This window comes from Parasteatoda tepidariorum, chromosome 7, assembly GCF_043381705.1.
Source record: "Parasteatoda tepidariorum isolate YZ-2023 chromosome 7, CAS_Ptep_4.0, whole genome shotgun sequence".
NCBI classification, from domain to species: Eukaryota; Metazoa; Arthropoda; class Arachnida; order Araneae; family Theridiidae; genus Parasteatoda; species Parasteatoda tepidariorum.
This window is the reverse complement of record NC_092210.1, coordinates 57,454,543-57,473,944: the sequence shown is the minus strand read 5'-3', so window position 1 is coordinate 57,473,944 and position 19,402 is coordinate 57,454,543. Positions and strand designations below refer to the sequence as shown.

The following is a 19,402-nucleotide window of genomic DNA, read 5'->3' as shown; positions in this document are numbered from 1 at the left end:
CATAGTTCTAAAAATCAATTCTCATACATCTTATTTGTGCTTCAACTAAGTCTGACTAAAGCATATTTTTTATGTTCTGATAGAGATATGTTTTTCGTACACAACTTTGTGAGACAAGCTCAGAAGATCAAGATTATACTGTATATAGATTTTAATATCTCCTTTAATATATTTTACAAAGTAACCCTAATTTAGAACGCGTGTTGTAATAAGTATATACGAAATGAATGAAACTGAGAAATTGTGAAGAAAAATTTATTGAGATACAAATGATTTTAATACAGAGTACTTTATTTTAGTCTAATATTAGGAATAAAAAAAAAAGAAAGAAAAGAAAACCCGAATTTATACTGTTAAAATTTTGTAAGCTTTACTATAAAGCTTATGAAAGTTGAATATGAAATGAATAACTACTTAAAAGTACCAGTACAAATAACTCATCAAGATACAAAATATACAATAGAATAGATATCACAAAAATGAAATAAATGATAAGCGCAATTGATTATAAAGATTTTTCCCTCGAGAAGAGTTTAAATTAATTTAATAAAAAATAAATATGATCTATTTACATTAAGAAAGCTTTGGGAGCAAAACACATAATCCCATCTGGAGATTATAGATGAATTGAAATCAAGTTCTTATTTTAATAATATTTGTTCATTTGGGTAGGTGGTGGCCCCATCAATGTTTTTGGTCCCGGACCTGGAGGTGGGGGTGGTGGAGGCTGAAATAATGATTGCATGGTTTGTGCATGAGACATTGGTCTACTTCTTTGCTGGCTATTAGGAGAAGGATTTGGAGGACCATTCATATGTTGATTTCCTTGAGGGCCATTCATGAGGTTAGGATCCTGGTAGCGACGGGGAGGGGGTCCTCTATGATGGGAATCATGAGACATACTCATGTCTTGATTGCCTCTGTTTGTGTGGCGATCAGCTCCATTCATTTGTGGTCCATTCATATACTGACCATTCATACTTTGATTTGTGGGAGGACCTTGATTCCTCCCATGAGGTACATGGATTTCAGATCTTGGATTGCCTCTAGAAGGGCCTCCAGGCTGAGATCGTGTATTATAACGTGCATCAGTATGTGTCCTATCTTGAGGAGGATAAGCTCCACCTCCTCCCTGAGGAGTATTTAAAAGTCCTCCACGTGGAGCTTGGTTATAACCTTGGTTATCTTTTCCATAACTACCATTTGGTGGTCCTCCTCGTCCATAACCTGCACTTTCACTATTGTAACCTACACCTTGGTTACCATTAAATCCAGATTGTTGATTACGTCCATAGCCTCCTCCTTGATTATCTCTACCAAAATTTCCAGCAGGTCCATCTCTACCATAATGAGGAGGCTGACGGTCAGCCCCATACTGATCTGGAGGAGGTCCACGTTCTGGTCGACCACCCATATTTCTGGCCCTATCATCAGTTCGACCTCTGTCATTTCGGGGAGGGCCAAATCCTTCCTTTCCTTGAGGACGACCAGCTCTGGGTTCTTCCCCACGGCCACCACGCATGTCATGTCGTCCAACAGCACCACCACGCATGTCATGCCTTACAACAGCACCACCACGCATATCATTTCTTCTTGCACCACCTCCTCGCATGTCACCTCGTCCCATACCACCACGCATGTCACCTCGTCCGCCACGCATGTTTCGACTTCTCACTAAAAGAAAAATATTCAATGAATCAAAAAGTACACTTACAACTCTTCATTTGAGGATACATTTCATAAACATCAAAAACAATTAGGTTCATAAATAAATATACAAATATTACTTTCCTGAATTTCGAATTTAAAATATGGTTAACTTACTTCTGCCACCTCCACCTCTACCCATGTCAGCTATTTCATAGAGTTGGGGATTCACAACTTGGTTCGCTTCTTTGAGAACACTTATCAAGTCATTTGCCTGCTTCATATTACTCGTTGTAAAGAAAGTGTATGCCGTGCCACTTTTATTGCTACGAGCCGTACGACCAATTCGATGAACATAATCTTCAGAGCAATTCGGGTAGTCAAAGTTGATAACAAACTTTATATCGTCAACGTCTGAAAATTTTTGAAAAATAGTGGTATTAGTAATTATCAAGTAATTAGAAAAAGCTTTTTCAAATATAAAAATTCAGCATTAATTTTTCTTAACATGCCTGTCAAATTTTATAAAACTTCATAATAAAATATTAATCTTCTAGTATCCAAACCTATTAGAAATCAAGCTCTAAGAAAATATGCAAATTTTAACTGCGAATTTTGAGTGAATTTTATAACAAACATGTTACATCAAATTTTTAAAACAATTACACGGCTATATAGATAATTATTTTAAAGTTCTATAGTACTATATCATAAAATATTTTTTCAATAATTGTGCTATCAAATATTTTAAAGATTTATCATTTGAAATTTATTATCCTGCTAATTTGTCACTGACTTTTCAGATATTGATGACTTGAATACAAGTTTTCTTGGTATAGCAGATATTTAATAGAAAACAAAGCATGTAACAACTCCAAAATGACAAAGTTCAATTTTAAAAAAAAATGAAAAAACAAATAACAGCATAAAATAAACAATCCAATCTGGAAATTTATTAAAATATATAAATACGAGTAATTTTCATACTAATAGTTTGTGAAGCGTTTTTAGTATAACATATTAATTTTCTTTTTAATTTGCACTGTCCTACATGAAAAAAAAAAAAAAAACAACTTTTGTAAAAAATAAAATACTATTTTTTTCTAGTTTCAACAATGGGACAGAGCTATTAAAAGTTTCAATTGAAAAGTAAAAACAAAGGAGCCTTAAAATAATAGTAAACCAGTAGATCTCATACCTCCTATCTTCAAGAATGTAATTTATCAGGTTATCAAACATATAGTACCTTTTGTTTGAGAACCTTACTACTTTAATAGACCTTGAGTAATTTTAAAGAAAGATTAAAATTGTGGGTTACAATATCCATCCAAAACAACTTTTCAGCTTTTGTAAAAACTTAACACACTCCATCAAATAAATAAAAAAGAAATTTGTGGTTAAACAAGAAAAATTCTAAAAGCTTTTTAAGATTTTATCTTCAACTTAATTTCATAAAAGTTTTAGATAAAATATAAAATTAAACTTTTATTCAAATCATACAAATGAAACAGTTGGGACAGCATAATTACCTTTCACAAAGATGTTTCAATATCAAATTGTTCACTTGTAATACTCGTCCAAACAAATTGGAAATGCATTATTGTATTGACTCAATACCTTCCGTTTAATAACCAATTTCTTTCACCACATTTTCTGAGTATAATCGATTAAGGGCATAAATGAACCCATTTTTAGCTTCAAAATAGTGAATTGAGCTTTCACTGGATGTATAATTCGCCCCTTTAATTCATGCATGTTTTTCTACATGCATGAATTAAATCTACATGCTTCAAATAAATTTTTAAAAATAAATGCTTAACTACAACTTTTAGCTATCAAACACAATTTAATCCCTTTTAATAATACTGAATACAAACTACTACTGAACTGATTGTGTTATTCCAAGTACATTGGTAATTTTAAGCAAAGTGTTGTATCAGGAAAAAAAAAAAAAAAAAAAAACCTGTCCAAATTTATTACCAGGGTATAAGTCTAGTGCCCAATTTTTGCAATTTAGAGGTTCAAAAGGCCTACTTAAATGCAAGAAAACAGGGCACAGGTCTTTAGCTACTTAATTGAATAATTAACTAAATACATTACTAAAAACAAATAAGAAAATTTATCCTACGCCTTAAAAGGAACTGAGAAACACAAGAACTAGTCTTATTTTTAATTCATTGGACAATATGACCACTTTTTGAAAAAGTAAAATATCCAATTCATTAAAAATAAGTAAGCTATTATGTTGTTTCTCAGCTTCATAAAAATATATATATATATAAATAAAAAAACATATCTTATTTTTTTTATTTTTATTGGACACTGTATTTCACTTTTGCCTAATGTAAAACTGCTAAGTATAAATTTGACGAAAACAAGAAACCAAATTTTAAAAGTATCAAGCTAAATAAGAAATAATCAGAGTACGTAATTTTTTTTTCTATGTCAAATTAGTGTTTAAGTTTAAAATTTCTGAACAATAAACTAAGAATAGTAAATAACAAAATCACAGATTTTAAATCTATAATTAATGTCGGGAAGGGCCCTGAATTGACAGGCATGAGAAAAAGTACTAATTTATAACAAGAAATGGAGACAAAAACACTTACCCAATTAGTGTCTTTACAGAAATTCATGCTTCTTAAGTTTTCATTAGCAACACAAATCAAAAATGTGCAAACAATTAAACAATGTATTGTTGATGCAATATTAAATGCTGATAAGATATTCAGAAAATAGATGAAAAAGTATTTATTTCTTCTGTAGCATATTTAAAAGGAGAGAAAAAGTATCTGCATCAAAATAAGAATTACTTGACTGTTTGCACAAAGATGAATAATCAAAATTCAGCTAATTTACCTGTGGTTGGTGGAAATCCAAATGGACATAGCTGCAAGCTACTTTCAGAAGCCTGAAAACTCCTATGTAGAAGCTCTCCTAAAGTCTTCCTTTTAAATCCTTCCTTTATATGAGAGCAAACACAGGAGCAGACATCTTAAACATCTTGCAACAATGTACAATGCTTGAAGAATGTTTATGGCACTTTTTTAAAGAGTAACTTTCTATGTCTCACTTAGGTAAAGGAATGAATGGTAAATAAAATATGCTTTAGTGTAAAAAGGGGCGTAGCTAAAAGGGTATACAAGGGTCATAATTCAATATCTCAGAACATTTTGGAAATTTTATAGAATTTTTCAAAATCTTTTCTTGAACTGTAATGAAATAAAGAGGAAAATAAGTTATCTTCTTAAGGCTGAGTGCTACTTCAAAAGTGGTGAAAAATTAGCAAGCATAGTAAACCAGCTGCAGCAAATTAGAATATAAGTACACTCTTTCTCTTACTACAATTTTCAAGGTAACAAAATGTTTATCATGTAAATATTGATAGACTGAAACCAATATGTCATAAATCCAATGGTCTTTGGCACCAACTGGCAGTTTTTCTAAAAGGCAGAAAAAGTTGGAAGTCAAAGAATGTTTTTGTTTAAAGAATTGGTCACAGCTTAAAGAGCTAGAAGCAGAAAAGTTAGTAATAAAATCAACCAAAGAAAACAATATTTAAGGCATCTCAAAGAGGATCCATTAAGGATTAACAGCAATTAAAAGAGAAAAACACTAACAAAAAGGTTAAGGAAGTATGAAATCTTTTTAAGTAATAATTTTTTTTTTGCTACGCCCCTGAGTGTGTAAACTTATTATTATAGATTTTTATGATTGACAAGTAAGTTTCTTTGATTTAGAGTCAATACACATGACAGTTAGTGTGGAAAATTAGAAAAATTATATGAATGTGCATGATACTATGGATTTCCTTATGAATTAAAGAAAATGAAAGATTTCTTGTGTATAGGGGGGGGGGGACTGTAATGAGTAAGGAAAATCCTATTGCAACTGGAAGCTAAGTACTATGTTCTTTCTTCAATGTTTGTTGATAAGATTCCAACCACAGGTAAGATCATTTCTATCCTCTCAGTTATTCTTTTACAATACGGATGACATGACAATATCTTGCTTGCTATGGGTACAGACTTTAGGGTCCCATACACAGAAAGAGAGATGTAATAAGATTCAGAGAGACGAAGGCACACCACTGCCGTCGCCTCGAACTTATTGCCGAAAGAATGGTGGAACATCAAACAACCAACCATCTCTCGGACAGCAAAATCTCTTGTAGAATGCTTTTTATTTTGCGGGCAGAGGCACCACTAATGTTATAATAAGCCAATCATTACAGTGCCTCTGAAAAGAAAAAAAAAAGAAAATTGCAATGTTAGTTAACAGAAGACAATAGTCTTAAAATTAGAATAAATATTTAGCATTTCTACATGTAACATGGAAGGTATTTCCCCTTGTTTATACACATTAACAAAAATAATGTAGTCCAGTCTTTTGATAATTATAAACAGCTTCAAGTAAAATTAATTATTGTGAATGTTATTTCGTTGCTTAAGTATTTGACATAAGTTATTATTTTTTTTAAAAACTTGATGCCACAAAGAAATGTTACAAAAAATTAATAGCACAAACACAATAGAAACTGTACTAAAATATAAGAAGAATAATTATTGCTATCAGATGTTATACTACCAAAAACCTTAAAAGCAAATAGCTTTTAAAAACATTTTTAAATTAGTTTAAAAAAAAAAAGAAAAAAAAAGCCAAGTTGACCATTGTATGGCAAACAAAAGGTTGAAAGTTACCCTTAACACAAAATTAGATTAAAATACATTAAATATTGACAAAATTATAACATTACTTAACTTCTAACACATTAACAGCTTTGCTTTGTTTATACACGGTAGAGCAATATGCTTTCGCAAAGTACCAGACTCAATTTTCATCTGATCTAAGTCAGATAAGTCACAACAATACTATAAAATTTTGAGAATTCATAATTCTTAGGAACAAACATAGTCCTAATGCAAGCTTTTTGCATTGATATAATATTTTATAACTTCTTTGCAGGTTTTATAAATCGATTAGAAGTTAATGTGTTACTTACAATGAGTTACACATAAGCAGGGCTATGGAGTCAGTAATGAAAATGACACTCAGATTCCAGGAAGTTTAAATTTAGACTACCACATGCATGTCAACATATACACGTTGTTAGAGCTTTTTTTTTAAAAATTTAAAAGAAGTAATTGATGCTACAGAAAGAATAATTGACAGCATAACAGATGACTTACATTAGTTTGCATTTATTATGAAATGGAAAAACTGGCATCAGTAGCTAAGAAACAGAATAGCTTCGGCAAGATCTTCTTTGATAGACGCTCGTAGATTTCGTTTGATAAACTTCAGAGTTGAGAATAGTCTTTTCATATTAACTTGAGTAGGAAGAACCTTTACTGTTAGGGCTACTTTTAATTTTCAAGTTAGGTTTGTATAAGTTCTAAAAGAGGTGCTCTTCAAAAGCGATCATTGCTTAATTTTTATATTATATATAAAGGCTCTTGGTACTTTATTTTCATTCATTTTGCCTCAGACTTTTTTACATTATACTAATATTTCTCAAAATCTAATTCATCATTGGAAGAGGAAAAAGACTCAGTTGCAATGTCTGCAGTTGGACTGTCCTGATTCTAAAATTCCAATTGTTCTGAGAATTTTATTGGTAGTGAAAATTCATAAATGGCTTTCTTTGAATTTTTTTAATTTGCCCTTCATTTAACGAAATTCTATTTTATGATCTACATATATTGAACCTTGCAAGATATCTGTCTAGCAAACTAATTTATTTTTTATTCATTTATCTATTAATATCTATGGACCATAAGTAAAATTAAGTGAATTTGCCATTAAATATTTTTTTTAAAAATTCACTTTAATTTCATTTCAAATTCAAATTTAACTGGAGTCAAAGTCGACATGCTTTCAAAGACTTCACAGCCTCGTTAACCCAAAAAATCTGCTCAACACAAATTCAGACTCCAGAGCCCTGCACATAAGGATACTTTTATGCAAATTAGTAAAATTTAAAATAGGACTAAGTTGCATCAGCTTTTGACTGCTTAAGACATTTGTCATTTTAAGCCAGGGGTGGCGAACCTTTATGCACCAACGTGCCAATTTTTTCAAATTTTTTTTAAATGAGGTCATAGACATGCCATCAAATCATTTTGACTTCGTTATTATTGGGAAAGTAATAATACTAAATACTACCAAAACTCTTTATTTACTATAAAGAAAAAAAGAAAAACATTTTGCAGTGTCTCGGTTATAAGCGTAATTCAACTTAAAGTAACATCAGTGTAAATTCTGTTGTTGCAGATTAGATGACAAATAACTTATATTAGGTTGTAAGATGCTAGTTTAAGCAGGACTGTTATCTCTTTTTGCTTGTTATTTATGGTTACTAATTTTTTTTTGGCATTAATTATAATTTTTTTTGTTAATAATCTTTAATTTTTTTTGTTTGTTTTTGTAAATTTTAATTTAATTGTTACTATGCTTCGTAGTGAACTTTGTGATCAGTGGCGTGCCCAGAACGTACCATAAATGGCACGCGTGCCATTGGTTCGCCATCCCTGTTTTATGCAATAAAAGACCATTGATATATACACATATCCTAAAAATGAAGAAACTGATCCGATTTTAAATAACATAATTAAGTTTAGTTATTCAAATTTGATTGTTCAAATCTGTCATCTAAATACTGAAGTAGATTCTATTCCCCCCCCTTCACTTTTACAACAGACTTTCCCCAATAAATATGCAGTCATAATACCTTAAAGGCATCTTTTTTTTCTTTTAAATGTTCATTATTCCCAACATTATAAGCGTCACACCCCATGTAGTCATAATCATAGTTAAAAGTGTGAACAGCCTGGTTTGATTGTGACGTTGAAGACGCAAGTTTCATCTTAAGAATCAAAGTTTATTAATGAAAAATAAATAGTTTTAAAAAATGTTAGTTTCTATAAAAAAATTATTAGATGAAATAGGTCGGGTTTCACTTAAGTTAGATAAATGTTAAAGTATATGTATAGATAAATTTCCTTCAATGCGCATGCAACAAATTTCAATAATAGAAACATATCTGGATAACATTAAACTTTGTAACTAGTTTCACATACCATCAGTAGATTTTTTTTACTCTGAATAAAAGTAAAATTTTAATACAACCGATAGAATTAAAAACAATCGGAAAACAGCAATTAAAAAAAAAAAAAAAAAAAAAAAAAAAAAAAAAAAAAAAAAAAAAAGAATTTTAATGTCTAACATAAGCAGTCACAGAGAAAATATCTTTAATGAATTCAACACAGTATTAAGAATTAGTTGAATGCACTTTTTTCCAGTTTTGTAGTTATCATATGATATATAAAACAAGAAAGTTGTAGTCTTTTTACATGACAGGACTGTTACCTTTAATGACTAGCTTTGTCTCTTGTATGGTATTGACTAGTTACAACTCTTCTCAATTAATCTCAAACCATAAATTTTTGCATAATAATAAAAAAAAATTAACAGGTAGAAAGCCAAAATAAACTGTCACCAAGCATGATAAAAACAGTCCTGTAAAAAGCTGAATTATGGTTATGAAAACAAGATTTGCCTCTTCACGTAGGCACTCCAATTTTCTGTTAATCTACAATCAACAGTCAGGCATGAATCTGGGGGTGATTGTGAGCCCAAGTCAAAATTCCAGAAAATTTGTTGAGTTAAAAAAAAAGAAGTTTAAATTTAAAAAAATTTAAACAAAGTTTTTTTTCTTTTCCTCAATATTTCTTAGTTCACTTAAAATATATTTAAAATTTTACACATACCAATACCATTTACACATACCTATGATGACCCGGAGAAGTAATTAAAATTTACAAATATGTCTTTCTTGAGTTTTATGATTATAACAACTATTTTCTGATAAAAAATGAATATTAATCATGAATATAAGCTTATAAAGTACATCTTTGGCTCTCCCTTACAAACAAACAAAATGAACTGTGTTTTTAAGTTCCACCTTTGAAAATTTGATTTCTGGAAACTTCTGTGATCAATGATTTTTTTAAACGCCTGGACCTTCGATCTCCGGAAACTTCCGGATCACTGTTAGCGAAAATTCCGGAAATCTGAATTTTTTCCGGAGCACAATCAGCCCAGATTATGTCTAAAAATACTTGCCAGAATGAAAAGAAATTCTTATTACTGATAAAAAGGATTTGGCAAGATTTCAAAATACCGAACAAACTAAAATACACCTCCCATTTAAGTTTACAAAAATAAAGACCATTATTACATAGTAATTCATTTTCTTGATTATATATTAATTAACCATAATTTTGATAAGTTTTATTTCTGCTTACAGAAAACTCCATTTTAAATTAATTAAAAATTCTTTATCCATATCTACTTAACTCCAATTTGATAATTAGAGAATCACAAAAGCAAAGTATAGTAATTTATAATGGATAATGAGGATGTTTAGAGAAATCAAACTTATATTATAATTTTTAATCTTTTTTTTTTTTTTATCATAAATGTAAATACAAATAACTATCATTAATTTTCGACAGTAATTGTACATTTTGTAATAAAGTCATAACTTTATGTGGAAGATAAGTGACAAAAAGAAATAAGTTTCTTTAGAAAAAAATTTTCAGCACGTTATCAAAAGTAAAATAGGGTGGTTTAAGGAACTAATAATGTGCCAATTTGTATGCATTCATCTCCCTGCTCAGAGAAGAAATACAAAACAATGAGGAAAATTACTTTCTATTAGACCCCTTTTAAAGGATATTTGTTCAAGTGAGAAAATTATTTAGCACATTTAGTAACAATAATTTTCCATCACTTATTTTTATTTCAAATCAATTTAGCAGTTAATAAGTTACCAAGAAATTAGCAATAACCTTGGTAGTAATTAATAAATTTTTAAGTCACATTAAACTGCATTGCATTGGCAGTAATTTAATTTTTATGTCTTACACCATTTTAAATAACTAAATGAAAAGCATAGTGACAGGTCTTGAGTGACATTTTTGAAAATTTGAGATTTTATAACAAAAAATCTTCATTTAGTCTCATTCAACAATAATTTTGTCAAGACGAGTAACCTTGGAAAATCAAACGTTGGATAATAAAGCGAAGCTTGCAGACAAGAAAAAAAGGCAAGAGATATTTTTTCTTTCTATCAATATATAATTTTTAAATAACTCAAATTCAATAAAAATGTCACTTAGAAACTCCATCCATTAACTAACTCTTTATGAATCATTTCCATCTGTTACTTTGATTCACACCTGGAATGCCATACAATGAAACTTACAGCACGAGGTCATCATACTTGTAGAATTTTCATTAATGTTAGAAGTCATTCAATTTTATAAACAAGGGGTTACCAAATGTGAAAACGTATCGTTTTGCTGTTATACCTCTCATGTCATGCCACCCAAAAGTACAATTAGCCCCACATTATTTCTAACCAACGAAGCAGGGAGAAAATTTACTGGTTACGCACCCAATCCACGTGCTGCAACATCAGTGGCAACCAAAATAGGAGATCTGCCAGTTCTGAATTCTAAAAGGGGAAAAAAAGGAATGTAATAAACAAAACTAGATTTATACCAATACTTAAGCGATACGAATAGAAAAGACATCATTACCATTCAAAACCCAATCTCGTTCAGGTTGGGATTTATCTCCATGAATACACATGGCGGGCCACCTGTAAAAGTTAAACTTTTCAGTTAAATATTTCAGATAATACAAAAACTATCAAAAAATTTATTTGAGATCTTTTTACCCATCTCTGCGCATTCTTCTGGTTAAATCATCTACTTTTCTTTTAGTTTCAGCAAAAATAATTGTCTAAACAAAAAAAAAAAAAGATTTTTTTTTTAAAAATAAATATTTAAAATACATTAATACAATTTTTTAAAAAATGAACAATTAAGACAGCAAAGAGAAAAAATGTAAATGGAATAAGGGCATTTATTAGTTTATTTACACTATGTAATAGTGCCGATTTTGTATACTGGTTTACAGAAAATTAAACCAAAAAACTAACTCCTTTTTAAGCAGTACTTACATTTTCCACCTGCTTTTAAGAGTGGATTCAAAGAACATTAAAAAAAATCTATAAAATGTATACTGTGTAATAAATAAAGCTGCCAACTTGTTAAAGACAAAAATAGGAACACAAAGCATGATCAGCCAATCAGGGGTAATTGTGACAAAAAGTGAAAAACCATGAAAATTTTTTAAGTGCAAAAAAATAGATAACATATAAACCATACATGTTTCATATTAAACATAATTTTTTGAACTAACATTTATCATTAAGTAACTTACTAAAGTAGAATAACTTTGTAGTAACAAATTCAATAAATTTGTATTTTTTTTTTACAAGAATCGCAATGTCGGATTGTAAAATCGCGTGAATATGAGTAGAGATATTGTATATTAAAAACGGGAAAAATACAAATTGCGATATGGAATTTTAAAACTGCGTAAATACGAATCATGAAGCATAATTTAAATCATGTGAACATTACGAATCACTAAACGCATATTTTAAATCAGGTGAATAGGAAAAATCGAGGATTAATATTAAAATTGTTTGAATATAAATCCCAATATTAGAAGATTCCAAATATTCAAAATGACAAAAACCAACCAGAACCAAAAGAATAAAATTGGAGGAAAAATCATATACACATAAATGTTTCGTTAATGAAATTTAGCAAAAGTTACGAAATTTCATTGAAGCTTTTGATTTGCGGAAGTCTGTGAACTTATGGTCTTGAGATACACGGAATCTTACGATATTCACGGAAAAATCACAAACCCTGCTTCGACTTTTTACACTCACACTAGGTTAAAAGTAAAACATAAGCAGTGAAAAGAAGCTATGATACTGAAAAATCAAAACATTTTGACCCGAAATCATACTTTCGAAACAAGACTAAAAAAATCAATTTGATTGAAACAGCTGGCTGCTATGCCATATATATATCCCCCAACTATGACCAGGCCTCATTTTTCATTTATCAAATTTTCAATAGATACATATATTAAAAAGTGCTCTTCCTCAACAAATTTCTAACACACAACCAATAAAAGAAGACTCTTAGCCCATAATGGATTTAACATTCATGTTGTTGCATATGCATGCTTGCTGTTTGCAAGTTGTTAACATTTGGTAAGTCTATTATAATACATATTTATCTTTAAAAGAAATACCAGCATCTACTATTGTTCCTTACAAAAAAATATATCAACAATACAGATAAATAAAATAATGTGGGTGCAGTATACAAATGATTTCATGCTTGAAGTGGGAGGAGTAATTGAAATTCTGGTAGTTTGTGACAAGGGAAAGAAAGGAGGTAAAGAATGAGATATTATATATTTTGGCAGTAATAAAACAATTAAAATCTGTAGATTCAAATATTTTTTATATATACTTTTAAATTTTTATCACCAAATTAAGTACACACATAATTATTATCATACTCACAAATGTCATCAAAACACTTAGTTAACAATAAAATTTGAAATATGATTTATAAACTTGTTCTTTGTTCCTGAACTGCAAATATACGATTATGTAATATTGTGTGTCATGTGATAGAAGGGGTAAAGGGTAAGGTTAAGTGTAACACTTCAATCAGGGTTGGGTTTTTGACGTCAAAAAGTGGTTTTTGACATGACAAGGGTATAATACTGGTTTAAACCGTCAAAAACCCGTCGAAAATGTCAAAAACTAAAGTTTGCCAAGAAAATATATAAACTTCAAAACTACCAACAGTTGCCATGCATTAAATTGAAATTTAATTATACTACAGGTAATCAGCAGGTTTTAAAATATTTTTAATATAAAATTAAGGTAAAATAACAGATTTAAAATCTCAGAAATTTATATTCAAATGCATGTGCAAAAAAATTTTGCACAAAATTTTTTAAAAATTTATATTTTGAAAAAAAAAATTTTTTTTTTTTTGATACTTAAGAAAATTAAAAGTTTATTACTATGCATTTTTGGCCTATAAAGAACATATAACTAATATTTATAAGGAACTTACAAGTTATGTTGTATAAATACAAACTTGATACAAGTGTATGAAAAAAAATTTTAATGTTATATCGAATATCTTTATTTCCAGTATGTTAATTTGAATTTAAAAGTAGTTATATTTGGGAATAATGATAAATATAATTCATATTGTTTATTATATTTATTTATAATTATTACACTTATCATTTTAAAACAAACATAAAATATTTCAATGTTCTTAAAATGTCACTAAACATTCAGCAATTCATTGAGTTATAGAAAAAAGAAATATCGTAAATTATAGAAAACCTTGTGAATGTGCATTAGAATTACTATACAATCTACATTTTATTTTTCAAGCACTTTTTTTTTCTTCAAACTTTCATGCCTAGAAGACTCGATTAAAGCTGTAAAAATCATTATCCCTAAAATTTTGTATATAGCTAATTTTGTATATANCAGATTTTCAATAACACATGAAAATGAATACATAATATTACAAAAGATGTGAGCTTTCAAAAGTACAAGATTTTGGTTACTATTCAAAATATAAGTGTTTCTTCAAAATTTTAAATTTATTTTTTCTAGAACATATTTAGAAACACTATCCTTTATAAAAAATATATAAATTTTATGTATTAATTAAATTTCACATATGAATATAGGTTTTTGACATTTTCGACAGTGAGGTTTTTGACGTGACGGTTTAAACCATGGTTTAAACTGTCAAAAACTGTCACGTGTCAAAAACCTGCCAACCCTGACTTCAATGTTTCTTTTTTTTTTTTTTTTTTTTTAAAGAAAAAAGAAACTTGACATTTTTAAATGCTGTCGTCTATGTCCTAACACAATTCAAAATTCAGAAATTAGTAATGACTGTAGTGTCAAATAGAATCTTAAAATTACATTGTTATTTGATTCGATTTAATCCTTAAATGAAATTAATTGCAAACAAATCATAGATGCATTTTATACTTTGTGCATAAAAAAGGCAAAAATTAGATTAAGATCAAGCAAAATAAAATAAAAAAGTTACCTTATTATCTTTTTCTGTCATGATTTCTTCTAACAGCTTGAAGCATCTAAGGGAAGAATTTAAAAAAAAAATCAATACATGTCTATTTAAGTGAATGAAAAATATTGCAGAAATTCATTTTACTATGCATTAAGAATTAGTAGTAAAGTGGCGGAAAACTATGGAAATTATTACTAGCTTAAAAAGTTTTAAGCTGCTCTCCTCAATTTTCAGAAAACAATTTATTGACAATTTAAATTTAATCATTAATCGAATTCTTTAAAATAGAAGATCAATAAAAAAAACTCTAAAAACTATTAATATTAAAATAGGTATGCAAGGTATTTACTTAACAAAAAAATACTTTATTGGAATAAAAATGCCATTACAAAGATTTTGATCTTTGCCTGTATAGTGCAGGTGAAAAATTTGCAATCTAAAAAATATTGCCCCAATTGTTTGGTTAATACAGCAGCTGAAAAATAGGATGTTCGAATTTTAACATTTTTCAGTATATCTTTAGAATCATATTCAAATAAAGTTTTTTTTCTTCTTAACACTAAGGAAAAAATATTTAAAATCAGCATTCATACTATTAGCTACTAGTTTCAAAATTTGAAAGTGTAACACTTTTCTAAAAATTTATAATTGAGTTTGAAAATTTTAAAAAGGCAAATACAATTAGTTTGTAGCTATAAAAAACTAAATTAGTAGAATTTTAGTTTGCGTTGCAGAGACACATAGTTTAATAATTATTATAAATTAAATTAAAATATAAATTAAACAGCCTGAAATTACAAATGTCATAAAAGATATATTTGCCTTTGCTAAAAATAGGTAAATTAATTACTAATCTCTTAACGTTTGTGAATTAGTAATCTTTACACAATAAAATTAATAAAACATTTTTAAAAGCTTTAGGAGCAATGTATCTGATAACGATCTTAGATATCCTTTTTAGCACAATTATAAGTAGCCTCCTGCTTGCCATTTTCCCCTTTAATTCCAGAATCCTAAATTAAATTTCATAATTATTGAACTAAATGAATAAAGAGATAAATTCTTACAAAATAAACTTGGAGTACAACTAACTTGAACATTTGTCAAAAAACTTAACAAGTTAATGATGCCCTGCATTGTTGTGAGTTGAACCATTTTTTCAAATCATATCTTAGGAAACATGATGTAATGATCAATTGAGATAAGTCATTATTTCACATTTTTAACTAAGTAAAACATAGATAATGATTGTCTAATTTCACAAAAAATGTTAAATAAGACTGAGTTTTTAGTTATGAGAATCGGAAAAAAAAAGAAATCAAATTTTATTTTCTCTTTCTTTTCATCAGAACAGGAATCTTTTCCATGGACATAAAAAATGGTAAATCTAAGCAAATAGCACCTCCTTCATACTCTTGATTTATTGGGACAAATTATAACATATTTGATCAAATCATTTTCAGAGCAGATATCAACCAATTATTTTATCACGAACATAAAATATACAAAACTGTAAAACATAAAAAAGATAATACGCATATCATTGGCACCACCCTAAAAATACTCATTACACAATTCCCAGTCATCCCTTGCCCCTATGTCAATGACATGAAAGAGTTATACATACTTTGCTTCTTTTTCACTTTCTTCACAGACATCTATTATTTGAGTAATGTTATGATTTGCACATAACTGTAGGGCTCCGATATTAATCTGAACATATTCTTTTAAGAAATCTTCAGCCAATGCTCTAACTTCTTTAGGCCAAGTAGCACTCCACATAAGTGTTTGGCGATCAGGCTGTAAGTAATTATTATCAAATAGTGAGTAATAAGTTAAAAAATTTGTTGGAAACTGTTAAAACTTGAGATTTATCATAAATTTTGACATAAGAGAAAAATTATCTCAAAAAGATTTTGGCTAATATATGACAAAAATAATTTAAAACATACTTTGCATGCATAGTATTTTTATATCCAACATCAACACTCACATAAACAAAGAAACAAGAGAGGTTTTATTAAGTGTAAATTATTTAAAATTCGATTATTATACAGAGGAAAAATAGTCTTTTACTTACAGAATTCAACTTAGCAAAAAAAAGTTTTTATAGCAAAGTATAAGTGTATAAAAAAAATTACAATTTTATGAAAACTGGCAAACTTCACAAAATAAAATTTAATTCCATGTTAAAAAAAAATTCAGATTAGTTATGAACTTTTATGGGGTAAAAAGAAAAAGATATTTAACTTATGATATTAAGCATGATTAATGTAAATTTCATAAAGAATTAACCTTTACCTTGTATAGAAACAAAGAAATGTAAAATAAGTAAATAAGCAAGAAAGAATTTTAAATCAGAAGTTTAACGTAGAAACATTTGTACAGATGTCTGATTAGGAAATGAAAATATAAAAATTATATTCCTTACTCTAATCTGCTCTAAAATTTTCCTAATTTGCGGCTCAAAGCCCATGTCTAACATCCGATCAGCTTCATCTAAAACAAGATATGTACAACGACGTAGATTAGTCACCCCTGCTTCTAAAAAGTCTATAAGGCGACCCGGGGTAGCTACACATATCTCAGCCCCTAAATTTTAAAAGATATTTTTAATTTTTAGTATTATTGTATACAATTTCACAAATTTTAGAAATACAAAAAGTTATTTTTACCTCTTTCTAAATCTCTGATTTGTGGCCCTTTAGGGGCACCTCCAAAAACACAGGTATTTCTAACACGAGAGGTTTGTCCAAAATCAATTGCAACTTGCTGGATTTGTTGGGCTAGTTCTCTTGTTGGAGCTAATACCAAGGCCTGTAAAAGTACACCACAACAATTAAACTCTACTTTCGTATTAAAAGAATCAAGCAATTTTCAAGGGAGAAAAATTTGCTTACAATTGGACCATCTCCTCGTTCTAATGGTGGTTGATGATTGATATGTACAATAGCTGGTAAAATGTACTGGAATAGAAAGAAAAAAAAAAAAAAAACATCTACATATATTGAAAATTAGAGGGTACGAAAATATGGAACATTATAAAAGAAATGATTAAAGAATCATACGGGTACTTCATGGTCAACAAACAGAAATACTAAAATCAGCAGATCAATATTTAGCACAGTTATTAGAATAAATATCCTAATTACATTAAATGTGTTTTAACAGTTGGGACTATCTAAGTATGCCAAACTTACAACTTGAAGGTAAGGTATTCAAGATATTTGACAATTAGATTTTCTAAAAATTTAATAATGCTTTAATGAAGAAAGTTGTCATACATAAAATATACAATACAGTCAAACCCTGCTATAGTGAACCTTCAAGGGACTGAAATTTTGGTTCACTATATTCGTTACGCAGGCAATTTAACTAATGGCTCCCAAACTCCTCCCTTTTATTACACATTATTTAAATAAATGACTGAAAAATATTATGTAGTAGCAAAAAATGTGTTAGTTTTCATTACTCTTCGTCTTGCGTACAAAAAAAATTTGTAATCTTTAGCTGATGAGCAATCCTCAACATCAGATATGGAAACTCTTCCTGCCTCTCAGATAATTTTTCCTGAATTTCTGTTATTCCATTTTTTAAACCTGACTAACCTGCCGTTCGAGCACATAATAGTAGTGTCATAAAATCACTTAGCAAATTCATCGACACTTGTCCAGATACTGGAAAATTGCGGCTTATTCAAATGGGGAACCATTTCAGTAATGCTTCAACATACTTGTGATTTGCTTTTCTCAACTTTTTTCTGCTATCGAAATTTTTTTTTCATGAGCAGAAATTATTAATTGCCTATTTTACATATGTTACAAACTGCAGATTTGGATAGTTTATATTCCCTGAAATTATCAGCTTGATTGCATCCATTTTAAATGTTTATGATTATGCCCATTTTATCATCAAAGGACAAGGTTTTACATTTACTGCTGGCCATAGTTAAATTTTAGACACTTGTTTGCAGGCTTTTTTTTTTTTNTTTTTTTTTTTTTTTTTTTTTTTTTTTTTTTTTTTTTTTAACTGAACTGAGAACAAAAAGGAGTTGAAATGAGGACCTTATCAACACATATTAGTGTCCTACCTTTGACCTATAATGAATAATTACTCATTCCATCTGACAGAAATTGCATATTGATCCCACTGACACCATGCAGGTGCATCATCTGCCAGGGTTGGAAACATCTGCTTGGTTTGTTTAGGGATGGGAAAGTGAGATAAAAGAAGTAAACAAGAAAAAATGCTTATCACTACATTCCCCTCTATAGATGGTTTTTAAAATTTGTATATGTATTTATTTTGAAGTAGAAATTTCAAACTTATGACAAAAAATCAGTCGAAGACAGAGAAAAGTTCATTATATCCAAATTCCTCACTTTTTTGGTTCACTATATCCACAAAAAATAACATTATGCATGTATAGCAAGGCACGGGACCGAAAATTTCGTTCACTATATCCGGGAGTTTACTATAAACCGTGTTCACTATAGCATGGTTTGACTGTAATATAAAAAGAAAACAAATTCCCCTTCATGAGACTTGTAATGAATTATAGCTAAAGGTATAATCAGGGTTCATTCTAAGTGGGGTTTACAGGGCGGCCCGCCCCGTATGCCCTTTTGATATAAAATATCCGCCCTATTGCCCTTTACTCCTTTTATCCTGCCCTGATATAATTAAATGCGCCCTGTTGTGTCCCCTCCAAAAAGATACCACTTTCCTGTAAGAAAGGATTT

General features: G+C 29.1%; 1 protein-coding gene across 1 annotated transcript in view; it reads right to left on the bottom strand.

Annotated features, from left to right (window-relative positions):
- Nucleotides 1-241: 241 nt before the first annotated feature.
- The window catches only part of LOC107450636 (uncharacterized), a 30,276-nt gene continuing 11,115 nt past the window's right edge, over nt 242-19,402 (bottom strand). Inside the window, exons 5-14 of the mRNA XM_016066472.3 lie at nt 17,561-17,626; nt 17,336-17,477; nt 17,092-17,252; nt 16,288-16,460; nt 14,682-14,727; nt 11,393-11,457; nt 11,253-11,314; nt 11,108-11,167; nt 1,825-2,061; nt 242-1,674 (exon numbers count right to left, since the gene is read on the bottom strand). Of these exons, the coding sequence (XP_015921958.1) occupies nt 647-1,674; nt 1,825-2,061; nt 11,108-11,167; nt 11,253-11,314; nt 11,393-11,457; nt 14,682-14,727; nt 16,288-16,460; nt 17,092-17,252; nt 17,336-17,477; nt 17,561-17,626 (2,040 nt within the window). The 3' untranslated portion in view covers nt 242-646. The remainder of the gene's footprint in view (nt 1,675-1,824; nt 2,062-11,107; nt 11,168-11,252; nt 11,315-11,392; nt 11,458-14,681; nt 14,728-16,287; nt 16,461-17,091; nt 17,253-17,335; nt 17,478-17,560; nt 17,627-19,402) is intronic.